Source organism: Serinus canaria, chromosome 9 (genome assembly GCF_022539315.1).
Source record: "Serinus canaria isolate serCan28SL12 chromosome 9, serCan2020, whole genome shotgun sequence".
Classification (NCBI taxonomy): Eukaryota; Metazoa; Chordata; class Aves; order Passeriformes; family Fringillidae; genus Serinus; species Serinus canaria.
Genome location: NC_066323.1, coordinates 18,763,839 through 18,790,392, shown reverse-complemented (window position 1 = coordinate 18,790,392; position 26,554 = coordinate 18,763,839). Strand labels below are relative to the sequence as shown.

At 39.0% G+C, this 26,554-nt stretch overlaps 2 protein-coding genes across 12 annotated transcripts in view; one reads left to right on the top strand and one right to left on the bottom strand.

Moving 5' to 3' along the window:
• The window catches only part of GIGYF2 (GRB10 interacting GYF protein 2), a 75,086-nt gene that overhangs the window by 15,104 nt on the left and 33,428 nt on the right, over positions 1 to 26,554 (top strand). For 10 of the 11 annotated variants that reach the window (XM_030227247.2, XM_050978177.1, XM_030227248.2 and 7 more), the window contains 4 exons: positions 1,544 to 1,639; positions 6,620 to 6,728; positions 13,332 to 13,443; positions 13,991 to 14,031. In XM_030227247.2, the coding sequence (XP_030083107.1) occupies positions 1,544 to 1,639; positions 6,620 to 6,728; positions 13,332 to 13,443; positions 13,991 to 14,031 (358 nt within the window). The remainder of the gene's footprint in view (positions 1 to 1,543; positions 1,640 to 6,619; positions 6,729 to 13,331; positions 13,444 to 13,990; positions 14,032 to 26,554) is intronic. The other variant, XM_050978179.1, reaches the window with a different exon arrangement.
• On the bottom strand, positions 19,551 to 21,644 carry KCNJ13 (potassium inwardly rectifying channel subfamily J member 13). The gene is made up of 2 exons (XM_009089255.4): positions 21,167 to 21,644; positions 19,551 to 20,325 (listed from the first exon to the last, which is right to left on the bottom strand). Exons 1-2 carry the CDS (start codon positions 21,642 to 21,644, stop codon positions 19,703 to 19,705), a joined length of 1,101 nt encoding a protein of 366 aa, XP_009087503.3. The 3' UTR covers positions 19,551 to 19,702.

The window sequence follows — 26,554 nt, the reverse complement described above, 5'->3', positions numbered from 1 at the left end:
ATCAGTATAGAAAATCAAGAACTTCCTTCTGATTTCACTTTGAACAAGTGAAATCAGTGATGTAAAAGATGATACAAAATTTCAGAGATCTTTCAGGCAAATGATTAAAACCTCTTGCAGTTATAAATGTTGGTTTTTTCTTTAGCTGGTGGCAGTAGTTGGTTTATTGTTGCAACAGACTTGGTGGTCTGAATGCCCATGAGAGCTTACCCTTGAGGGAGGGAGGGACTGCAAGGAATGATGTCAAGATTATGCTTTGAGTTTGGAATGGAGATGTGCACACAAGCTTCAAGTTCCTGTCCTGTCTTGGCTGTGCTGACATTCTCGTACAACACTGGGAGCCCTGCGTTGTTTAAATAATGGATTTAACGGCATTGATTGTAAAAGATTTTTCTAAGTCTGTTAAGTGTGGTATAGCTTAAAGCCATGCTTTAACATGCAGAATTGTCCTGTTCTACTTCAGGAAACTGTGATTTAAATCTTGATGTTATGCTTGAATAGGTCAACCAGTCAGAAGTCACTGTGTTTTGCAGTTTGTGTTTGTTATGTCGGATGATGCTGTGACCTCTGCTCTTGGGGCTGATTCAGAACAACCCTCAAATATCCTGTGTTACAGGAAGTTCTCTGATTGTTATGAATGATCCAAAATAATATTTTCTTCTTATGTGCTTGCCAGAAGGGCATTATGATTAGAGTATGTCTTTCTTTTGCTATCCACTTTTTTTTTTCTTTTGCTATGTTTCTAGGGTGTTGAGTGATTCTAGTTATGAAGACTGAAAGGACTCTTGACAGTGGTTCAAGTCAGCTAGTGGATGTCAGCAATGTTTTTAAGCTGTTGCATCTCTCTTTTAAAAGAGAGACTGATTGGAAGCAGGAAGACTTCTGCTAGCATATAGCTAAATGAAAAAATGTCTTTACTGTTATTAACTAAATATTTTTGAAGCAGTTGTCCATTGGCATAATTAGAGCTTACTTGGCTGTATGTGATTGGAGATTCTTGTCCACGTTCTCAAGGTCACAACTATTAATGGAGCTTCTAATTCAAAATTAATGTTAAAATTTATTTTGGTTTATATCATCAGTGTTCTCTAGTTAATCTATACATATAGTTTCATAATACTTAGCTTTTTTTAACTCTCCTGGTTGCTTATAAATTTGAGTTGCTTATTACAAATCAAGTACAACCTGTGTGCTGTAGGTGGCAGTTTTGTTAATTAAAAATCTGGCTATAAAAATATGTTGAAGTTAAAAGCAGTAGATGAAATATCACTTGATTCAGATTTCGGCTGCAGTGGTCTGTAAGTTTGAGTTCTGATGTCTGTGCCTTGTCAGTTGGTGATGCTTTGGATGCCTTGTTTGTAAGAACTTTTTTCTGAGGGTTTTAAATTTGCAGCAGAGTTATATTCACCCCAGTAAGAGTTACCGGAAGTACTGGGTAGATGGAGACAGAGTTGGAAGAATAAAAATTGTGAATCAGTGTGTGGCATCATCCCCGAAGTAGAAATACTTGCGTGGAGTAGAATGCTCTTTTTCTTTCTTACAGATACCTTCAGACCTTCTGGATAAGGAATTTTTGCCTATTTTACAAGAGGAGCCCCTGCCACCACTGGCACTTGTACCTTTTACAGAAGAAGAACAGGTGTGTACTTTTTTTTTTTAATATTTAGATTGTTATTAGTGTAAAGACATAATAAAGAGTATGCCTCCATTAAGAAAAACAGTGAAATTTGAAATTAGGACATCTCAGAGTGTACTAGCTTGAAAGCAAACCAGCAGGAGATGACAAGTCAGAAGTACAGTTTAATAGGAAAATTAAAATAAAGGCAATAGTACAGAAACTCTGACTTAAACTGACAGAGTCAGAATATAACCTGATACCCTGTTGGTTAGGGTGGTGGTAGCAGTCTGATTAAATGGTGGCTGCAGTCCTGTTGGAGGGGTCCTGTGTGGATGTGGTTTTGTCAAAGCAGTGATCCTGTGGAAAGATCTGGTCCTTCTCTGGAGGCCCAGTGGTGGTTATTGAGCTCTTGTCCTCTGGGAATCCAGTGGTAGTGCTCTCCTGGTGTTCCAAGCCTCAGATTATATAAAGGTAGGAATGTTTGGTTCCTCCCCCTGGATGGGGCATCTCACCATGGGATGATGTAATTCTGTGAGTTATGGGGAATGGGGGTTGTGGGAGACCTTGACAGCCCTTTAGTGGAGATAGTCCCCTGGAGGGAGTTACCAGGGATGAATCACAGAGGAGATAAAGAACACTGCCTCACCTATTTTAACAGCTTATGAAGATCGTAATTGAATCCATACCTTTGGTTGCACCTTTTCATTTTAGCCTAGGACACAGAGAAAGAAATTCTGAAAGCATATTGTATCAGCATAAAGTTTAAATTCTGTATGCTCAATTATTGTCTTAAATTGGAAAAAAAAGGTTTTTATCCAATGTTCTGTTGAAGGTAGACAGGTTTTTAAATCCAGGATCACCATCTGGAAAGTGTTACTATTTTTTAAATATGCATCATTTTCAGATCAGCGACATTTTCTACAGTTTTTACCACCTTCTCTTTGGTAACCAGAGAGTCAAAAAAGTAGCTAAATTCTGTAGCCTCTGTTTTGTGTTCTTTAGAGAAATGCTGAAGTTTTTAAACTGTTAACATTTATTAAGAAGATGCAGTACTGTTAACTGCTCTGTATATAAGCAGTTTGTTTTTATCTCCTCTTTTGATGTGTCTATAGGTTTATAACCACATAGAGATGGATGAGAGTGAGAACAGGTCCATAAGGATTCCATTTCAGGGATGACTGATCTGGGTAGTTTGAAGTCTCTTGCTTTAAATTTGATTCCTAATGGAGAAAACTGCCCATCTTCTCTGGATAAGTGCCTCTGACTTTTGACTCTGAACTGATTTCCATTTGTGGCTGTCAGAACTTTTGATTTTGCAGTTTCTCTCTGATTTGTCATGTTTCTTGGCACTTTTCTTACTTCATAATACTGTGGTTTGGGTTTTTGTTTCTTTTATAATAGGAAGCTGAGTATTTTTACTGGCTTGAGTGTTTTGATTTTTGCAGGGGTGTGGGTAGTGTTAGTATTAGTTTCTTAAGATATCAGAGCATCCTTTTTCCTTTGCCTGCCCCAGGCTGTTGTGTTCTTGAATATTTCATTCCATTTTGTGTGCGGATATTTTGGCATATCCTCTTTATCTCTTCCAGACTTCCTTCCTCTTCAGAGTTGGTCCGTATTTCTTGTGTCTCTGTAGGATGCTGTCATTTCACACAAGATACTAATGGTTTAGCTTTTAATCAGCAGTTGGATTTGAATTCACATGGATACACTGTAAGCACTTCATGTTATAGTCTTCAAGGCAACTGAGATTGAGACTGCTTTTGTGGGAAGTCTTAGCTTAGTTCCTATTCTTGAGTAGGAAGAGAAGAAGTTCAGGAGCAAGCCCCAGAAATGGTCAGCCAGACGTGCAGTAGCACACCTAAATGCTAGACCTTTGTGTAAATGTCTTAGGGTATATTCTTTTGCTGATGCATAGTGGAGTCCTTCAGGGAGGACTTACAGGCCTCTTACAGTTTAAGGGGGTGCTGACTCCTGGTGTTTGTCAGGATCCTTTCTGCAAGGAATAACACGAGTTGAAGGCTATGGTATGGAAAGTGCGCATAGTACAGATGAGTATAGAAGTGCTGCTGAGCTTCAGGGATAGATGTGATCCTCTGCTGCAGTGCCCAGTGTTTCACCAGTTTTGAAAACTCCTGAGGAGTTGGTGTATACTGCTTTTCCCTTCTCCTTTTCACCTGTAATCATACAGGAGCCTTTAAGCAGTTTAACAATTCTCTAAAATACCCACAGAAAATCATAATTGGGAACAAGAGGTCCATATTCCCTTTTTAAGAAAGCTTTTCTTTTAATGCTTTCTGGGGTCCCAGAGGACGTCAACAATCTGATTTTTCAAGCCCTTTTTTTCCTGTCTTCATGATTGATTTGACGTAGCAAGGGAATGGCATTTTATAAATTAGAAATTCTGGTGTTTATTCCCCATGACATAGCATTGTTTATCATTAATAATCATCTTCAGAAGTGATTTTGAGGTGAATATTAATGGATTTACTGCTTGAGGTGGTGCAGGAAAGATCTTACAATTAAGATTGACAAAAGAGAGTTTAAAAGACCTTTTTACTCCCTCTAGGAATACTTAGGATAGAATTTTTGTCTCAGAACTTGAGAGGCAGGGCTTTGGGAGTCCTTAGAGGAGAGGCTGATGAGAGCACTGGTACTTTGGCATAGTTAGTGTTCAGTTGCAGCTGAGCCTGTCAGGATTACTTTGGCCTTAGATTTGGAACAATTCCTGCTGTGTTGTGCATCTGATGGCACTGCAGTTGTACGTGTACTATGGGAAGAACTTGTCTCAAAGTGAATTAAAGATGTATTATCTAGGAATGGATGACTGATCATGTCAGCTATATTAATTTGAATTTAAATGTGTTTTGTTTTGTAGTATTTAATTGGATACTTAAGGCTACAGTGTTCCCTGTAACAGGACATGAACATGCTTTCATGGAATTGCTGGTTCTTTTTATGTAAAATGTTACTTTTCTGAAGATAAAGTTGTTGAGCTAACCTAGAGTTCAACTGATTCACTAAATGTAATCAAATACAATGTATTTACAATCACAGATTTGTCTAAGATGTGTTTCCAAGGTAGTGTCTGTTGAAGCAAAGAAGGTTTCTGCAGATGGCTTTAACAGAACTTCCCACCAAGGAGCACTGGGAATGTGCAGCAAATGTTCCTTTGCCTTTCCCCCTGCTCCTGTTTTTCCTATTTGCATTAGGGGAGAATTTGGTTGTCTTAATCTTACCTGCTTGCACAGTAAGGGAGGCTCAAACTCTTGCTGAATATAATGGAGATCCTTTTGTGTCTTCCTTGGTTATTTTCCTGACATCTGTTTCCTGAGACATCTTAATTTGCTGTTAAAGCTCTTTTGTGGCAGCTTTGTTCTTCAATCTGCATTGTCAGCATTGGTCCTTGAAGGAATATCCTGATCAATAGTAGGGCAATTTTTGCTTTTTTGACTTTGCTTTTTTACTTCTTACTGTGATCTTACCCTGTGGGTTGTTACCACTATGCCTTCACTGCAGCAGGCTGTACAGAGGGGAGGGAGAAGTTGCTCAGAGTTCAGGAAGACAAGTCAATTTAAAAATTAATTAGAGAAGAAAATAAGGTCATTTTGTTCTTACAGGAAGAATAAGGCATAAAAAAAGAGGACTCTCCTATGCAAGACAATGATTCTGATAAATAACTTAAATAGGTTTTTAAGTGAAATGTTTCAGCGCTTCACAAAAAAGCAGAGTATCAACACCAGGAAAGGTGATGGTTTGTTCAGAGGCAGATGGAGGTGGTTCCTTTTCACTTGCACTTGAAATGGTTGCTTTAAACTTTAAGAGCTAGCTCAGAAAACAGCTTTACTGGAGGCTGACCTTGCTTTTTTGCCATGCATGACTGCATTTTTTCTTTCCCCTCAAGTCTAATTAGTTACCAATTCTCTCTTGAAGGAAGATCTACTTTTGTAGGGAGCACATATCAAGCAGTTTCTGAAATGTTTCTGTAACATATTAAATCTCCTGTTGGCTTTGATGTTAGTGATTTAGATTTTAAATAGTATATAATCACTTGTCTCATTGTTCTCTGAAGACCTTCAGAGTCATAGTGATTCAGATGAGTTGATGTAAGCACCTTGCTGGTTCCAAGTTCCTTTCAAGAAGCCTGATATAACAGCTGTTTGGAGTCCTTTGCATTCTAATTATTCAAAACTTGCATTCAGAAAGTGTGTGTCAGTTCAGGTTTACTTGTTAATGTTTCTGTACATGCTTCTAAGTTCTTTGGCCCAGTTTTCCAAGTATTTGTGCTCAGAGAATAGGGTCAGAGTTGGTTGTATTTATCCATTCTTTATTGAAATAGCTTTTTCTTTTAGCAATTGTTTCATATTAAGCTAAAGTTAAATTTTACTGGTGTTTATTTTCTTATGAAAATGAGTATCACTTAAGTTTCAGAAGCCCTAGTTACACTTAGTTTTTCCTAAAGTATGTTACTCTTGTGATACTTGGAGAATTAAAAGGCTTATTTCTGCAAAGGACATTGGTAAATATAATTTTATTCAAGTTCTCTTGGTCTTTACATGTTCCTGCTTTGCTTAAGTAATTTTAGAATTGTTATTAATTATTGGTGTCAGGTACAGGCAGATGCCAGTCTCTCTTTGTAGCAGAATGTGTGTTTAACACTGCTGATATTCTAATGGCTTCTGTGCTGGCATCGCCTGAAAAAGGAGTAGCTGTTCAAATGCTTGCTTCAGAGTATAGAAATCTCAGCTAAGTAACTGAAATGGTAATATTGACCAAGATCCTTTTATAGATTGCTTCAGCTGCTCACATGTGCATGGAATTCTTTTCCTTTCTAGTATTAATTGTAGAGAATTTGTAATGAAAACAAAGCCAAATTAAAGATAATGGTAAATGTTTGTGTTTTTTTTCTTTTTGTTATGTTTGGTTTTTATTGTTTATTTGTTTGTGGATTCTTTGTGAAGGTTTTTCCAGTCAAATCTGACCATGACTCTTTCTTCTTGGCAGAGAAATTTCTCGATGTCTGTAAACAGTGCTGCTGTCCTGCGGTTGACGGGACGTGGAGGAGGAACAGTGGTAGGGGCTCCTCGAGGTCGAAGTTCCTCTAGAGGTCGAGGTGAGCTGCCTGTGGGCTGTACTGCAATGGATCCAGGTGATCCGGGTCAAAGCTGCTCAGAGATATGAAATGGAGCTTGGCTAGAGCCGTGTGTTCTCATGCCCAGTTTCTTTTTGCTTAAAGCTTTGAAACCTTTCAAACAAGGTGGTGCTGGAGAATGAATATTGTGTTTAGTGATGATTCTGCACATCTTAGCACACAACTGGTATCTCTGTTATATGCCTTTGCCAGGTTGATGGGTGGGAAACCAAAAGGGAAAGGTAGTTTTGGGGTGGAATATGAAATGCTTTGGTTCAGAATTGTTAGAAATAATTTTATTAAAAGCATAAAACCAATTTATAGGAGAGGGTAGGAAAAATATATGAATGTACGTAAAACATGGTTGTAGTAGGTTGGGTTCAGTATTCTGAAAAGCCATCTTTATTTGTTAACATCCTGAGTGTAAACAGTTAATGGAAAGCTGTAATTGAATTTGGGAGACATTTGAGTCTTTCCAGTTCAGGTGCATCACTGTAGTCGTCTCATCCAGGATCACCTGAAACATTTGCAAATGAATGGAAAAAATGTCCTGAAGCCATATTGCTAAAGTCAAACCAAATTGTTAAACCCAGAGTTTATCTTAGCAATTCCTTTTCAATCTGTGCACTTCTGTGAACTCTTTTTGGGGTACATATATAAATAGGATGGGTTGCATTTAGAATACTAGGAAGCTAGTAACTTGGAAATACTGAGTAAATAATCTTGTAACCTCTGTCTTTGCAGGTGCTTAGGTGAGATTTCTCTTAGAGCCCTTTTTAATTTAATTTTACATGCCCTTAACGGGTGGTATTTTCAATAAGATCTGCAGAAAGTACTTCATATATAATTGGATGCTTGACCAGAATTTTGCTTTGACTTAGCGTGTTCTCTCATTTCCGTTCTCATTCCTTAATCCTGCTTTCTTTTAAGTTTACATCTCTCAGACAGATTGTTTTCTGTCTTCTTGTGGTTGGTTCCAGCTAAGATATGAATTTAAAGCTTTATGAGACTATCACTAGATTTTCCTGTTGCTTCTCCTTCATTTGTCATTGTAGTTGCACAAATGTTCAGGGTTTCATTAAAAAAAAGTGTGCATATATATATATATATGTGTGTACTAATTTGGGAGTTGTTGCTTTCCGGTTTTATTTTAATGTGTGTGCTTCTATCACCTATGTTTCACTTTTGCTAGGAATACATATTGGCTGATTTTTTTTAGATGCATCAAGACATAATTCTGCAAATTAAATTATTGCTGCTTAAAATGTGAATATTTGAGATCATACACCCGCTAGTGTGCTCTCTAGTTTCAATATCAAGATACTTTGACCATTTGTAATTTGGGAAACCCTTTATTTTGCTTTCTTTTGTCAGATTTCTGCTTACTTGCTGCACTATTAACAATGTCATCCTTATGCAGTGAGCAGTGGGTTGTTTTTTAATTGGCCCCACTAGTTTCAATGAGGTTGTAAGGCTAAATCTAGCAGAATGTGGCTTCTAATCCAGTAATTCTGTTATTGAATCTACTCATATGCAGGACTGTTTTGTTTGGCAGTAAAGTTTGATTCCTTACATAAATGTACATAGTATTAAGAGTGTTTGAAAGCTGCTGCATGTATTCCTGGTTTCCCATAATTATTTTTAAGATTTGTTAAGAAACACTAGCAAGAACTTCGTTGCAAAATTAATTGTTTTCACTTTCTTTTTGTTTCTCCTAGTTTGATCTTTTAAGGTGTTGGAATTGTTATATGGTGTGCTTGTTAGGCTGCTCTGACTAAGCTGTAAAGGACATACTTCTGCAGTAAATTTCTTTGGCTTTCTGAGCTTTCCTTTTTTCATTGATCCTGGTTGCTGCTTGTTTCTTCCACTCTTCCCCTCTTCTTCCCATGAGCAATTATGGTTGGGTTCTAGGCATGATGAGTCTTCCCAAAGTTTTTATATCACAGCAAAGAAATTAAGGCTTCTGCCAGGACAAACTGGTACCATTTTCATAATTATACAGATGATGCTGTTGTAGCCAAGGACTTTTTTCCCATAGTTATTCATGAAAATTCAATATAGGACTATTGACGTTTACAAAAGTGTTGTTTGCAGGTAGCAGGGTTTAAATGCAATTTTGTTTTTTCAGGTTACTGTGAAAAGGACTTGAAATTTCTTGGGAGTTTGTTCACTAAATGAGCTGCCTCACTTAACAGTTGGAAAACATTCTTATCGCACTGCAAAATTGCCTGGGTTCAAAAGGTTTTCTGGTGTTTTCCATGAACTTTACACAGTTGTATGCAGCAAAGCTGCTGCCGAGTCAGTGTGGGCTTCAGCTTTACCAAAATGAGATTTCTGTCTTGAAGGGACTTGCACCACAGCAGCTTTATAGAGGAATTTGCATGCGTGATTAGATTTGTTAATGAAGTTCCCTGACTGAGGCACAAATCACAGAATTGTGTTCCAGCATTTGAAAGCATGAGAAGCAATCTGTGCTGGATTGGCAAGGAAAAGAAATGCTGGTAAAGGAGTGTTTTGGGTAGAACTCTAAATGGGATTCACTTTCCAGTATTTAAAACTGCAAGATAACACTCAGTAAATATTCTCTGGGTGGTCACCCCACCTTTTACTGAAAATGCTTATGTTGTGATGACGAGAATGTGGTTGCTATGTGGAAGTTGCTTTGATTTTTGGTTTGTTAGTTTATTTTTTTTTTAAATGAAGTTGTCATCTCTGAAGAAACCAAGTACTTGCACGTGACTCTTTTCTAATTGACTTGTTTTCCTGGTAGCTCCCTGTGGTGTGCAGTTAAGCCCTGTGCTTTGTGCTGGCAGGACTGGAATGTCAACATTCATGAATAAGAGCCTTGGATGAGGAGAGATTTAAATAGTCCCTGGAATGGGCTGTAAGCTTACAGACACTTTGTTTTGTAGCTGTTCTCCCTTTTGGTTAAGGGTGTTATGAAGGGTCCTTTGCTTCCTATTAGAGCTCTTTCCCCACCCACCCTCTGTGCCCTTTGCAATCTGTTTTTGCTGCTGTTGGAAAGTGTGTCAATGGTGTGAAAGTGTGATGTTTGCATATCTAAACAGCAATAGTTGAACTACAGTTATTTTGTTTTTCCCAAACAGTATTATGACTGTGATTGTAGATACTAAAGTCCAGTTAGGCTGTAAATTCAAGAATTTGCTTCTTGTATTCTGTAAGGCTTTAGGGTTTTTTGTAATGATAATTATAATGACAGTTGGTGCTGCTTATTACACTCCTGCTTGTGTCTTATATTTTTACTTAACTTCAAACTTGTCTATTTTTCAGGTTAGAGACTTAGCTGTTATGATTGCAATGTCCAGTGGATTGATGTCCTCATCCTGAGGTTTTTGGGAAATTACTGAAATGCAAATGATACATTTGCTCCACTCTGTTATTAAATTGAAGGGTTTATTGACATTTATTGACTTTGCATTCAGTACTTTGTGCAACATATGCACTTAATCTGCTGCTTGTGTGCCAGGCAGAAGTGGCATTCTTTTTAAAATAAGCCAAAGAGTGCAGAAGCAGAAGGTCAGGTGGTGTGCTTACAGGTGCAGTTTTATCCTCTCTGCAGGCATTTCTCATGCATTCTGTAACCAGCATCAGCTATGCCCTAGTGTGCACTTTCAGGTCAGACTCACCCACATGGTACTGGCTGAATGACTGACTTTGCACACAACAGTTTCCCTTGACTGGCTGCTTCTCTTCTGTAGCTTGGTAGGATCTGTTTGATGCTTCCCACATTGCAGTCTGCTTGGTGTCTGCTGGGGCTGCACATGTGCTTCTGCTTGCCACTGTTGGATGAGCTCATGTTGTTTCCTCACATGGGTGAGGTGGCAGCACAGCCAGGGCCAATGTGCTTCAGTAGCCCTGTCCAGTATTATGTGGTATCACTGCAGCTGGCAGCTGAGTACTGTGACCCCACAGGCAGCCTTAACCTTAGTGTCTAAGATAAGAGTTTGGACATTTTGCAAAGTTATCTTTTAATTCAGACCATTTTGGTGGCTGAGAGGGTGGTGAGTGGGGTGAGGTTTCTCAGGCTGTGATTTCCCATACTTTTAAATGGCCGTCGGCCATGCTGCTGGGCAAACAACTGATTCTTGCTCTTGTACAGGACACTTGCTTTATTTGCTGGTGAAATGTCCTGTATCACCCAGGCTCTGGCTCTGGCCATTTGTGACTGCTCCCAGTATGCAGCATCAACTCACCCTTGCAAGAGAAGCACTGCAGTGCTGTTGCTGCTCACTATACAAGCCTGCTTTGTTTTTGTTGGGAAAGTGTATGTAACTTCCCACCTCTGCTACCTTAGAGACAGGAGATGAGTCAGTGCCTTTGTTCTGTTTTGACTCTATGAACTGCTTTTGCTTTATTATCTCTTGTGAGAGGAAGGAAGACAGCTTTCCTGTAGTGAAGAAATTAGGCATAGATTGCTATTGGGTGAGCTGCTGAAACTTTCCTGGGATTTATTTGTGAAGAATAAAAACTTAGAATAAAAACTTAGAGTCCTTTTCTGGGATTTTAGGGGACCCATAATGCTTTAACTAGATAAACATCATGCTGCTTTTGATATTGTATCACCTCTTCCTATTTCTTGCCTTGGCAACTTGTTTTACCTGTGTGACTATAGTCAACCTTGTTGTATCAGACTTGCCCTAGTGAAGGTGTTTCTAATAACACTCCTAGGTCTGACGCTAATTTCTCCTCTCTTACCTTGAGTGCTCAGTCAGCTCCTCTGTCTGTTCCTGAGTTTGGGTAAAAACAGCTATGCTGAATGTGGCATGGGCTTGCCCAACTCCAAGGTGACCCTAGTCTAGCAGCAGCTAAAAGAAGGCACCTTGGCAAGAGTATAAGGACTGAGAAAAACACAAAGGTGAAGAGGCTCAACTGCCAGATGTTTGCAGCTCAGCATAATTCCTGAACTTGAAGATGTGGCCTCCATTAATGAGTTTTGTTTATCTTTTTTGAGTTTATCCAGTCTTCATCTGAACTTAGGCATCCTCAAAACTCTGTGGTAAGGAAGGTTGCATATCTATTCTAGAAGATCTGTCCCTGATAAACTTTGCTGATGATAGAACAGGATAGTTTGTCTAAAGGGAATGTTAAAATTGTTCTAATGCACCCTACAACCTGTTCTGCCTGATACAAAAGCAGTTGTGTATCCAGCTGGATTATCCATTGATCAGTTTTGTTTCTCTCTGCCTGAAAAGCAGCTTTCTGCCCTTTTCACCTAACACCCCTTCTAAGAGATTTGGTATAGAATAGTAGAGAAACTGTTGCAACTGTCCTGATTATTTAAAATTTCTCTGGTCATAAGATACTGAAACATGATGATTCCTTGATATATCCAGGTGTCTTTAGATTTTAAATGTAGAGGCTTTTTATTACTACTTTCTTCAGAAGACTGCAAGAGCTGCAGTCCATTCTGAAGGTGTTTGTTTCCTGTTTCATTTGCGCGTTCTGTCTTACTTCTGCAGATCCCTGTCCAGCTTTGCACCTTGTACTTTGAGATGTTTTTTTTTCCTTGAAGCCAGGAAGAGAGAAATATGAAAAGATAGATGTTTGAGGTACTTACCCAGACAAGAACTCCTGTTACCAGGTGCTTTTTAGGTTTTAAACTTGACTGTAGAGTTCACATGTGTATGTAGGCAAGGCATTAGCCTGACAGTGAGCTGATAAATGTTCCGCTTGTTCATCTTCTTTCCATGAGATCTTGAAATGGTAAATTAGTTGGTTAGAAACCTGCCATTTCTTCTGCTGGAGCACTGTGTGAAGCTGTGTTTGTCTCTTGTAGATCTGGAAACTTCACCCCATCCATTAATCTAACCAGTGCTGGAAGTTATTTTGACGGGCTGGGGAAGTATGTGGGTGTTGTTTTCTTGTTGTGTAGGACTTGTTTTCTTTTACCCAAACACCCCATGCCTTTTCAAGCCCTGAAGATATGTTTTGAGATGCTTTGCTTGAGGATACATCTGTAACTTTTTGGCTTAAGGCTTGGTACTTAGTAGCTGCCTATAGAGAACCAAAAGGTCAGTAGGATAATTTTAAAGCTATAGCTAATGTGCCTCTTCATTCTGACCTGCCTGTGATCCTTCTTTTCTTCCCACTGATCCCGGGGGAGATTTTTGCTGGCAGTCATTAGAACTTAATAGAGCTCTTCTCCTTATGACCCTTGACAGCAATAATTAGGAGCACATCCACAGTGCAGTGCCATTATACTGGAGTTTGCTGTTAAAAGTAATCTGATTTTTGCGTGTGAAGCACCCGTGTGCAATGTGGATGTTGTGTGAACAATGCATATTTACTTGGTAATTTCTCTTGGGTAAGTATTTGTGTTTTTCTGCATCGTATTTATTTCAGAATTGTTTGCCTGTTCTGTCTGGTCTTGCACTTCTTAATAAGAATTTTTGGATAAGACTCTTTCTTCAGTGATTGTTCCTTTTTCCTTTTGTCCCAGATAATTTCACTGGGGCTTAAGACCGCCAGATTAGTTCTCAGAGACACCAGGAAAGGGAACCCTACCTGATTCTTTCAACTTCTATTATTATTTATTACAAACACTTGTGTTTTTTGTCTTTTCAGGCAGAGGCCGAGGAGAAAGCGGTTTCTACCAAAGAAGTTTTGATGAAGTGGAGGGTGGATTTGGGCGAGGAGGGGGCAGGGAAATGCACAGATCACAGAGTTGGGAGGAAAGGTAACAGAACTCTAGCCCTTAAAGTTTTTTACACACATCTGTTCAGCTTCCATTGTGCCTTTTGACTTCATAAAAACACTTTAGGAAAGGTAATTAGTTGTATCTGTGAGTGAAGTGTCTGAATTTTGAAGATGGAGTCAAACACAGTAATGTTTCTTGAGGCTCTGGAGAAAGTAAAAGAACATTTCTTGCAAAGATTTTTTTCTGCTGAGTTCCTGCGAAGAAGGAGCTAACTACTTTAAGAGAACATAAATTATGGCAGCTGCAATTGAAGTGCTGGTGCTAAGGATTTGCTTCAGTTTTAGTCTGGACATTGTTCACAGTACTTAGGGGCACATTTGAAACCATACCCGGTTCCCAAGGGCCGTGTGTGTATTGGTGTTCCTGAAAATTTCAGTTGTCACTTGGACCTCTAAAGGTAATGTCCATCAAGCTCCGATTTTAAAAAGTTCCCACCATGTAAAGAAAACCAGCAAAACCTATACCTAAAATGAGTTTTTGGAGTAGTTCCAAAACCTTATTTGAAACTTCTATTCTGCCTTTCTAGGGGAGACAGACGCTTTGAAAAACCAGGGCGAAAAGATCCAGGTATGGTTTTGTTACTGTGTGGGCAGAAAATGGGAGGGAGGAGCAGGGTGTGTTTGGGGGAAGGGATTTGTATGTGTATCAGCCTTTCTGACTGCTCCAAGTATATTGTTGATGCAAGATTCATGATGCTGTGCCAGGTTGCTAAGTATGTTCTCAAAGTATTGTTTTTCTTACTTTTTTTTGTTCTCACTATTAGACATTTAAGTGTGGTAGATAAGAAGCATGTGGAGTAAGTAGGTTCTGTTTATTTAATTAAGTTGTGTTGTTTACAACAGGAACTAAGTTCCTTACCTCTATGAAAGAAGCCTTTGCTGATGAACAGGCGTGCTGTGGTAATACGCCTTTTTTCAGAGCAGCTTTAAACATTCCTGGTGTGGGCTGTTTTGGTACCCAGGACTTTTTGACCATTTGACCTTTAATTTTTTTCAATACTTGCTAGTGTGAGAGAGATCCCAGCAGTGTCCTGAGGTTCCTGTGCTGATGGATTTACTGTTGATCAAATTAGTAAAGTCATCATCTGAACCTCCTGTTCAGTCTGGTTATCTGCTCTTCTGTCTCTTGTTCCTCCCCTGGTCTGTTTCTGAAATGCTTCACACTGGCTATGTTCTGGCAGAATGCTGGATCCTTAATTGTGGCCCTGTACATCTGAACATCCAGCTGAACTTGAGCTGGAATGGGTTTGTCATCTTGGAGATGAAACACAGATATTTGAAGGGTGGTGGGAATGGCAGGACAGCTCTGGCTATCTGGTAACTGCAGTGACTTTTGCTGTGTAGGCTCATGTGTTGCTTGTTCTCTGGTATGCCTGTTCTTTCTCCATGGCATGTTTCCATGTGCATGGAGCACAGCTGTGCCTACTGAGAGGTTTTGTACTAGCAAGAGCTTACTGACAATGTGTCTTCTCTATTTAGGACCCAAAGAATCTTTGGCTTTGCTAAATGAGTCTTGGCTACATATCCTCCTTGGTAATATGCTGAGAAAGCATAGATTAGAAGAGATAATTGCAGGTTGAATTTAAAGACAAACCCAAAGAGATCCAATTGTAATTAGAAGTTGACAGGAATGTATTCTAATCCCTGCATAGCTGTTGGTATTTTTGTAGTGAGAGTAGCATAAATTGCCATAGTTATCATTTTCTGGATTACCATGGTGACACATGCCATCGGAGTTTGCTTTCAAAGCCCTTCCAGTCCTCCCTCCATATAGGAATTGTTCACAGCTTCTATAGAGTGCTTTTATTTTTCTGCTTATTAAGTTGAATGTCAACACAAAATTAAGATGTGTGTGTTTTCCTTGTTGTCTCCTTTAAAAAGAGAAACTGATTTGATATTGGTCAGAGATTGACCAGTTTTAAATGTCAGTAGTTAGACTCCGGACTTTCTGTGTATCTATAGATTTGGAAATTTTTTAGGAAAAAATGAAAATGGGGGAAACTAAGTACTACTGAGGCCTCAGGACTGCATTTTTACAAAAGAAAAATGGATGTCAAAGTAGTGTCTACCACAGTTGATTTAGTTTTATTTATTTAGCTTCTTGTTGTTGTGATTAGAAATATAACAATTCCAGTTCCAGGATGTAGAGTGTACCATATTTATGATAAAGAAGGATAACAATACTGCATATTGCTATAGGATCAGTTGTATTTCTCAGTTGAAATTGAGGAGAATTGACAAAATGTGCAAAATGTCCTTACAGAAGTTGATGTCTGCCAGAGGTTAAGCTGCAGCTAGTGTCGAGCATTTTGTGTTTGTAGCAACTGCTAGTGATGAGGGCTCTGTTGAATGTGTCTTCCAATAACTGTTCCCCAGGGAAGATTGTGTCCCTGGTGCAATTTGTTAGAAGCTCATTGTGAGAGATGATGTGCTTATTCTCAAATTATGAAACTTTTTGAGTACCAAATTGCTTTTCTTTAGTTTCTGCTAGTCAGTATGAGATACAAAAGACCTTCAATTTTTCTAAAGTTTTATTATAAAAATATTGTTTTAACAACAGTTTTGCTATGTTAGAGGTTAATATTGCAGTAAGTGGGAAAACCATTTCTCTCCCCTTTACTTCCAAAGAGAGATAAGTTGGAGAGAACAGAAATACTGACAGAAAGCATTGGTCTGTTCTGACTCAGGCCTTGGTTAATTATAAGTAGTTATTGTTATGTAATGGCTTTCCAATGACAAAATATTTTGAGTGTGAGAGAGGGTACAGATGTGCCAAAAGAAGTCCCAGGTTAATAGCAAGCACTAGTATTCACACAAAGCTGTGGAAGCAGAAAGAAAAGGAATTGACATACAGGTTATAATTCAGGCTCCCATGCTTTAGCAGATGCCTGGACTGGGTTCTGCTACCTTGGTTAAACTCCTTAGTTGAGATTTTATTCTGTAATTTTACCATGTTTCAGTTTTTCCTTGCAGTTTCATGGAGCCTTGGATTCAGATTACATAATTTACTGAGTTGCCAACTTTTTCATGTTCTTTGTTCTGGAAGATCCCATTAGAGAATTATTAAGAAATCAAATATTTAATCACTTCTGGGTATTTGTAATGGAGGAAAATTCTAGATCCCTCAATTAAAAATCAAGAGATTAAAAAAGTAATAGAAATTTAACAAATACTTATTTCTCAAATATGATCAGTATGCTGTTCTTAAAAATTAATGATTGCTTTTTTAGTGCTCACAGCAGTTTGTGAGGTCACGTTTGGCTGATTCTCAGCATAAACAGTATCTGTTCCTGGTTTCAGTGGCAGATTGAAGATGCACAAAGTATTTGCAAGTTTGTTGCAGACTGTCACATTTCTGTCAGACCTCACTTAGAACCCAGATTGTATTTGGAAGGCTGAGGCCATTAGCAAAGAAAATGAGCAAGTTGCTTTCTTATGCATGTCTGTCTCTTCACAAAAGCTGCTTAATTTTCTGTGCAGCCTCCTGACTAATACCAGCTTAGTAGCTGAAGGGATTTGATTAGTTACGAGCAGTTACAAACTGGTAGTGAATAATTGTTATGTAGTTTAAACAAATCTGTTAGTAAGTCAGTTGTGGAACCTGGTTGAGTTCTGTTTTATATGTGGGTTTTGGTTAGGTTCAGAAGACTTGAATATAAAAGGTGTGTTCAAGTGGCTATAAAAAGGATGTTGAATTTCTTTGAATCATGCTTTCCCTCACTCTGCCTGGTTTGTTCTCCTGCCATGTCTGGCTGGCAGGAGTTGCATTCACAGAAGGTTCATCACTGGTTTGCTCTTGCTGTATTAAAGCATGGAGTGCTGTGTTGGTGCATCAGAGCCCGTCAGCAATTTTCCTAGGTTTCTGCTTCAATTTGGGCCATGGCATGTTTCCAGTACTTTCAGACATCCATGATTCACCAGTTCTCTGGAACTGTAAAAGCAATACATTAATGTATCTTCTGCCCTTGTTCTGAAGTAACTACACCGTTCTCTGTCTAATTTGCTTCTGCAGTATCATTCAGTTTTGCATTCCAAAATGTAGTATTTGAAGATTGCATTTAACATATACTAACAACATGTATTTTCTTTATACTTGCTGTTGTACTCCCTTTTAAACCAAATCTGTAAAAAGAAAATTACTCAGTACTTTGAAGGCGTCCTGGTTTTAAAATAATGTAGAAATAAAAAAAACAGCCCACTTTTGATTAGATGTGAATTGAAATTAGCAATAGCTTTGTATACCTTTGGCTCTAAATCATGAGATTATAGTCCCATGTGATATATGGGAGAAACAATGCCTCATCCAGAATGCTGTCAAACAACACTCGATACCTCACACAGAATACTGCCCTATTTCAGCCTTTACACAGGAGTCTGTTTTACTGCTCTTGCACTGATTTTTAGTTTGTAGGACTCTTATTAGCGTCTTACATTGATAGAGAATGTAGAAAAAAAGCAAGAAATAATTAAAAATTATTGGTGTTGACACAAGGGTGGAAAAGGGTTCTTTAAATTCTGTATGAGTCAATAACTAAAAAAACAGTGGTGAAGAGGGATGAAGGCAGTGTAACTTTGATAGTGTGCTGCTCTCCAAGTTCCACAATAGTCACGAATGCTTGTCTGTAGAATGAAGTTTGGAAAAGATTTTGGGTGTATCTGTGATAAATCTAATCTCTCCGAGGTCTGCAGTGGGGGAGAGCAGCACTTGAATTGTTTTGGAATGAGAGCTCATTTGGAACAAAAATGTATCCCTTCTGCCTCATTATCTGACTGTGTGTGGAATGCTTCTGTGGGGTGACTCCCCAGACCCTAAAAACCAAAGTAGATTTTTGGTGACCCCATTTGGGTTATGAACACACGTCAGTGAACAGTTTTGTGACTTGAGAAGAATTCAGTTTAAGCTATCTCATCAGATAGCTTGGGGCCATTTTTCCTGCTGCTGACCACGTGGGTAAAGTTAAGAGGAAGTATATTTGGTAATGTCTTATGCTGTTGTCAATGAAAGTTGCTATTTATGCCATCTGGGTTTCTGGGAAAAGTGTTTTACCTTTGAAAGGTAACTTTATTTTAATTCTACTTGAGTGTTCAGGTATGAACACCTAATAGGCACTGCTTTTGTTGAGAGCTTGGAAATAGTTATCCATCATTGAATTTTTCCTTTAGCATCTTAAATTATTTGGGAGCTTCAGAGTGGCATCTTAATTGCATTAGATTTATGAAGCACTTAAATACAGAAGTCTTATGTATAGTTTGTTTTAATTTTTTATTTCAAAATTGATTCAAGTGTCTCTAAATATTTTTGTGCTGTGTGTACAGGCAAAAATTGATGTTAGAAAGCATAAAATATCAATGGATGCAGTTCTAGGTCTCATATATATAGTACATCCTTCTGGGTCAGATATATTCGATACAAGTAGCACAGAGGTGAAAACGTGGAATGTATGGGCCTTTAAAATAACCCCTACATTCATTCATTAGAAATAGTCTTTTTTTTTTTTCCCCACAGCTAAATAATTTATTCAGTGTTTTCAAATGTGAAAAAATTTCCATTGCAGTGTTTGTCATATACACCCAGATTTTTTGATGGTGTCTTCATAGACCTGTCTGAGAGTGAGATGCTCTCTTATTTGGCAGAATGAAGAACTGCACTTAGGATTTACAATTTTGCTTAATAAGCACAGCTGGAGTGCTGTTCACTGCCATGAGAGATTGGCGGGACTTTCAGCCATCTGAAAAATGATCTAAGTCTGTATTCCCAAAGAGTTAGAAGAGAGAATAGCGAACTGAGGCTTTTGGATGAACAGAGTTATTTATACCAAAATTCATGTATTCACTGAATGAGCCCATATTGTTTTCTGCTTTTGTTTTGTTGTCCATTTTGTCACAAGCTGGTTAATTATGACTTCGGTCAGCTTTGGGAGTTTTGAAGACCTCCTTTTGGGGTCATTGTGGCTTTAATCATACTCTGGTGAATTCAGCAGATAGCTCCTCTGATTTCCCAAGAATTAGTACTGTGATTCAGGCTCCTGTCTTCATGCTGGGTGGTTAATACAGCCTCTCCTCGGTGGGCACACACATTCTCTTCAGTCTGTATATCATGTTGTAGTCAGAAGGATGGGACTACAAGAGAGAGATTGCTAGAAGATGGCAGGGCAAGCAGGGAAGTAAGTTTTTAAACGGAACCCGCAAGTTTAGTGTAATAATAATTAAAAAAGCATAAAGTTCAAGGTCTGTTATCTCTACTCTGTGAGGCCAGTCTCAGAGAGCTGGAAGCTGTCGATATGCTGTCCATTGATGCGGATCTCCTTGTCAGTCCTTTTTGGACTCTTAGAGTCAGGGGCAGCTGGGAGCTCAGGAATAGTCTTGTCAAAATTCTCCATCTTGGTCTGGTATTCACCTTTGGCATTGCGGGCTAGCAGGGAGGCAAAGCGGTGGTACACCAGGATCTCTGACGGGAGGTAGGATGTTCTCCTCTGACACGTTTCTCCTGTGCCCTCCTGCACAGCTGACAGGAAAACAACCAGCTCAAAGTGGGGAGGAGCTTCTCTTTGAAGGAGAGCAGCCAGGGGGCTGGATGCAGTGATGGAGTGGTAGTAGGTCAGAGGGAAAATGAAAAAAGGACACTCGTCTGCAGTGATGCTGTCCAGGTGAAAGTCAATGCTAGTTTGGTGCAGCTGCCCACTCTCTTGTTCTTGGTAAAGTATAGCAGAGATCTGGACGTTGGTCAGGGGGCTGGAGCGAGTGTTGGCCACCTGGAACATGAGGTGAGGCTTCCCCTCGCTGTGTGTGACCACAGCAGAGCGCGAGAAACGGATGGAGAGTGCCCGGTTCTTTGGGCGTGCGATCTTGGCCACGAAAGCACCTGGGGCGTGGGAAAGAGCAAACTCAGTGTGAGCACAGGGCCTGGGCTGGCTCCCTGCAGGTTCCAAGGGAGCAGAAACAGAGGCTGGAAAGGCCATGCTTGGAAACTTAGGTTGGCATCATACTAACCTGCTTTTGTTCAAAAAAGTATAGCTCTCCTAAAATACAAATTTTTCTAAATTATGTTCACCTATTAATATTTGGAAGTTAACTGTAGCTGTAAGGAGGCCATTAGCTTGCCCCAACTTATTGTAATTGGTAATAGGAACTGATCTTGATATGTTGTACTGTAGAAGCTCTTTTGGAAATACATTAAACTAGCCTGTGTATTTTCAAAGTATTTTGAGTTACTTTAAACATGAAGAATATTTTAAATAACTTAAAATACCTCAAAATAGCTGTGACATTGTAAAAATTTTCATTACATTGGATACTGAGGAATACATAAACACTGAGTTAAAGATCAATGAAGATAGCTCAGCTAGATGAAAGTATACCTTAAAAATCTAAACAAATTGACCTTAAATATTGTAATTATATGGGAATAGCAGAGAGAGAGAATGGTTTAAGAAATAAATGAGAGCGATATATTGTGATCCACCACAAGTATTTTCCAATTAATAGTGAAATTCTTAAGTCCAGATATTGATAACACCTAATTTGTCTTTTGTTGCTTAAAGGTGTTTAAGTTTTAGTACTGCATAGCTGAAATCTTGTCATCCTTCTAGCGGCTAACTTAATTGTTCTTTCATATATCAAAATGAACAGTATTTGTTTCTAGCTCTATTCTTAAATCCAGTTGTTACACCTCTTGTTTGTAAAGATGCAGTAGGAAGGATTACCTGTGAGGAAGGCTTCTAGCATGAGCCCCAGGACCATCTGGATTGCCAGCAGTGCAATGGCACTGGGACAATCCCCACTTGGGAACATGGTGCCGTAGCCAATCGTGAGTTGTGTCTCCAGCGAGAAGGAGAAGGCAGCTGTAAAACTGGTGATGTACTTGACACATATAGTGTGGTTGTCAGGTGGAGCATCGTGGTCCAGCTCCAGGTCCCCATTCATCTCAGCTAGCAGATACCAGAGCACTGCAAAAACCAGCCAGTGAAGGACGAAGGAAGCTGAGAAGACGAGCATCATCCATCTCCAGCGCATGTCCATGAGTATCCCCCACACGTCTCGGAGGTATGCCACACCTCTGCCTTGGGCCCCAGCCATCTGGAATGTGCTGTGCCCATCCTTGGTCACCAGCCTCAGGTATCTCTGAGTCAGGAGGGGAGCACTGGATTTGGTGTTATTGCTCTCTGTCGTGTCTGTCGTCATCTTCTAGAAAGGAGAAGAAAGGAAAAAAAGTGATACAATACCACATATTTGTATTTTGCCTAATGGTCACAGCTTCTGACACATCAGCAGGGGTAGAAATACTGCAGCCAACAAAGGAGGGCTTATACATTGCAATCCAGAGAAGATTAAGTCAGGAGCCTGGAGAGGAATTTACCACTGTTTGTGGTAATACTTTGCTAGAAAAGATTAGGTTTAAAAATCTGACTACTTCTCAAATTCTCCCTGCTTAGCTGTTTAAATATAAATTTCATACTTTACCTTCCTAAATTTACACTGGAGTCACATGCTTTAATTCTTTAGGGGTGAGTGGGATGGGATTAGGCATACTGTGTGTGAAAAGAAACTGAATTTTGCTGGTTATATCAGATTTTGTAACTTGTTTTGAGCAGAGTATAATAATTTACTAGTACTATTATGAATATTATTAACAATAGTATAGTGCTAGGGAAAGAATGTTATATTATCTCTGTAACATATTTATGCATTTTAGGGGAATGCTGTACTATAGCTACTAGCCCTTTCTGACTCTTTTAGCTCAAGAATTGTCTCCTGTCTGCACCCACCATGTCCAGTTAAACAGAATTAGAGTATTCAGGGCAGAGCTACTTCTGGGAATCTGAGGCTGTTTATGTAAGGATCAGGTAAAAAGAGGGCAGGAGAGCAATTCAGAAAATATACTGTGACATATTTTCCAGTCTAGTCTGCCTGAGCAGTGCAGTTTTTACTAGTGACCAAGTAAAATAGGACAGCAAGCATATGGGAATTAAGGTAGAATTGTAGATATGGGAAGCAAAATGGATATCTGTAGGTATTTGGCATATTAGGCTCCTTTGTTTGCTTTTAAACCTCAAAGCTTGTGGAATTTGCCAGAGCTGGTGAATGTCTTTTTAAAAGACAGTGGTCACTCAAATCCATATGTTTTATAAATACTATGTGTTTAAAGTTCATCTGGAGCAGATTAAAATTAAGTACAGGTTTGTGTAAGATAGGGACTTCATATGGTATGCAATCTGTTTAAAGAATGTTGTGAGGAAGCTTGTTTGTAGAACAACAGAGAATTTAAAAATACCTGTAAATTCTGCAAATGATAATTATATATGGTGTATTTAGTCAGTTTTGGTTTCCTATAGATTTTGACTTTTCTTTGAATGATGGCTGTTTCAGTCTATTACATTTTTTCATAGAGGAATTGGATTTTTCCCTTCCAACAGTGCCATCTTAATTTTCTCTTGAAATGCATTAGAAGTAAGGATCCTGAAATTCAGAATGAATTTATGGTAGGTGAAAATTTGTCTTGTGATATTTGATCTCATAAACCAGCAGTTTACATACCTGTTTGCTTAACCTTCAACCAAATTTCAGTAACTACAGAAGATTCTCTTTTGCTTGTGTTTAATGCCTACTGAGATATGAGGATTGACATCACAGTGACTATTTAGCTGCTACATTTGTTTTCTTAAAACCATCCAGCTATTACTTCTATCCATGCTGTAGTCAGAGGGAGATGAAGTAGATGATGGCCTGAGAGGTGGAATTTAGTGGTTTTCCCCTTATTTTGGTTTTCCAGTTCACATCTTCCAGGAGGAATATTTTGAAATCATTCCCTGTGTCAGAGACTGCAGTGGGCTTAGTGAGGTTCTCCTGGCAGAATGTACCAGGCTACTTTTCTTGGGGGATTTTGGTTGTAGTCTATCCAGTTTCTAGCATGACCCCCCCCACCTTCACTGAGCTGGCTCTTCAATCTGCTCCCTGAATAGCAGTTCTCACTCTTGCTGTACAGTAACCTGAATGTAATTATATGTATTTCAGTCATCCAATGATCAGTGGCTTGTGTAGAGCACAGTCCTTGTGTTAAGATTTAGATGAGGCCTTCTGGAGGTCTTGAAGGAGCTGGAAAATGGGCATCTCTGGATGGAAAGGATGATGGGGCCCATGCTCAAAATGAACTCTGAACAGTGCCTTGGTTTTATCAGAGTAAGCAGTACTCACAAGAAACACTCCTTTGTTTAAATAGAGAACACTTACAGAACAAAATGCCTCTGAGTGAATCATGCATTCAAAACAAACCAGCAAACCAACAAAAAACCCAAAACAACAGAACACAACCAAAAGCCAAAGCTTGTGGTTTTCTGTAAATTCTTGTGGTACTTTGAGGGCAGGATCTGCTTTGTAGACTCTAAGCAGTATGGGTTTACAGAACAGGTAGGTGTTGTGGAAATGATTCTGATGCTTACTGATTGGTGACAGAAGCCTTTTCCATGGTGTTATGTACATTAAGAAAAAAGGGAAAACATTTTTAAGATGGTACATTTTTTTTGGCTGTGCTTCAGATCTTCACGTGAGTGCTAAGGCTATGTGTTTGAACGCTACAGACTTAGAGCAAATGCTGTCAGCATTGTAGGATCTCAGATTTGTTGATTAGGAGCTTCTTAGGGTGGTGATTAATCACTTCATGTTATCTTAAACTCTGAAAATAATCAGTCTGGTTCTTTGTGATTTTTTCAATGGAGGAGGGTTGATTCCTGACAGATTTTGAAGAAACTTGAGAAAGAGAACCTACATTAGCCCTCAACAGCACATTTCAGAACAGTCCTGCTCCTTGAGACTCCCAAGCAGGTGAATTTGCCTTCTGAATTTAATCAGGTTATGCACTGGTACAGTGATCTTTCTAGTCTAGGACTGTTGAAAATGCTAGTTTTCTATTTCAGTGTCAGGGATAGCATTGGAACTGTGTGAATTTCAAAACCCCTTTTTTCAAGTGCTTTTGATGGATTAAGAGCCACAAGTCTTAGTTTATTGGAGTGAGAAAAACAGATAAGAAACCGCAAATAGACACTGAGAGCAGTGCAGTTGGGTGTGAGTATGAGTAACTGAGTGGGAAAAAAAAGAGTAACTGGCCTGTGGGAAATAGCTTACCCAGGCTGGAGGATCAGTCCTCTGTATTCTCAAAAGCAGAGGCAGCTTAAGCGCAGATGTGACTTTGAATTTAAAGTGTTAATGTCCTCTATCTACTCCTTTCCTTCTTGCCCATAGTAAAAAAATACAAATACCTTCTTTCCTTGTTAGTGATAAATTAATGAAGTTACAAAGTACAATTTGGACCACCTGTTTGAATCCCCTGCCTGGCATGGTCCTTGATTGACCCCACATTAATCCCCATTTCAGTGTATGTTTTAGGAAAGACATTCAGCTTTGACTTGAGGAGAAAAATTCAGTGTTTGTTGGAGAATGCTTGTCTCTGCTATAACATACATGCAGTGTTTCTTATCGAGGTTTGTCCAGTGATCTCTCTCAGCACCCCTTATGTTACGTTATTCAGTGGGTTTTGCTTTTTCTGGTTCCTGACTTATGCAACTGTTGATGAAGCTTTAGGTGTTTCTTGTACCTCCATTTCTCAACTGATAGCCACTGACTAGAAAGACAGGAACTGTCAGAAATCACTTTTCTAAACCTCTTTTTGGCATGCTGACCGGTCCCTTATCACACATTTGCTGTGTGTAATCCTTTGCGTTTACCTTCCCTGGAAAGCTAAATTATCACCAACACCACTGTGTCAGTTGATTCTTAGCTTTTTTTGGTTTTCAGTCTTATTATCATCTTGTCCCTCATCCTGGCTTCTTTCTTTTATGTACTCCTCCAAGACAAATCAAGGTAGGGTAAGTATTAATTTTTTAAAAAATTGCAGATTGTTTCTAGCAGTGGGACAGGTTCTAAACTGACCTGGCAGGCTTATGATTTATGTGGGATAAAATCTTGCTATACAGCTTTGGGATGTTGCTTGCATTTCTGAAATTCATGATCCAGCATGTGGCTCTCCCATGCTTTGCCTTTTTGATTGAGCTCTTCTTTCTTGTGTTGTAACAGACTTTATTTCATTCCTATTCCATGTCACCACGTTGATTTCCTCTCCCTTCCTCTTGCTTAGCTTTTTCTTAGGACTTTGGTAGGGTTGCAGGGAAATTCATTGGCAGCGTTGTCTTCATTTCCATTTGCCTTCTCAGTTAAAGGCATTCAAAGTGACACTTCGAGCCTGTTCTCAGCTTGATATACAAATGCATCTTTTGAGGAGTCTGAGTGAGGAGTTGTGTTTAGGGGAGACTTCTGCCGTGTTGCCTTACTTGACCAGCTTCTAGTCTTAACGAAGTCTGTTCTAATTGACCTTGGAAGGGATTTGAAACAGTTTATGCTGTGCTGCTTCCTTCTGACAGGAAAGTGGTCTTGAGGACTTGCTATTTTCTGGGAGTGACTGCAAAAACTGCTTATAACTGCAGCATCATTCCAAGATTTACTAGAATCCCTGTGGTGGCATGCCCCTATGGGGATGTGTACATTCCTTCTTTACTTGGCCTGGCTTTGCATGATCTGTACAAGCTTCAGATTTAAACCTTGTCTGCTCTGAGCTGGGATTGTGCAGGTCTGTTGCTGCCTCTGCGCTTTGCAACAAGAACAAACTAAGATTATTATTTTAAAAGGCATTTTTCATGCTATTAAAATGGCTATTCTGTGTGGTTTTATTTTTAGATTATTGTGTATTTTTTTTAGACTGAATGGCCGCCCTTGGAGATGCTCTGGCATTATTATTAGGATATGGATGAAATTACCAGATCGTATAACTTACATTAGGGGCCAGTCTTAAAAATGTAGGAAGTAATTCAGCTTGAGAAGCTGCATTGGTTGAAAGCTCATGTTTCTGTTGTGAGTAGAACAGTTAACATTTCAAACGTATTTGTCCTTTTGGTTTTGTAGCTAATGCCTCATTGAGATGAATGGAATTAGTTTGTGATGAAACTGTTACTTCTGAGCAGTGTGCAGAATTAAGATAAATTTTTAGGAGTTGTTACATTTATAAGTAGGTCTTGTTAAAATGGAAACTTGAATTTGTTGACCCG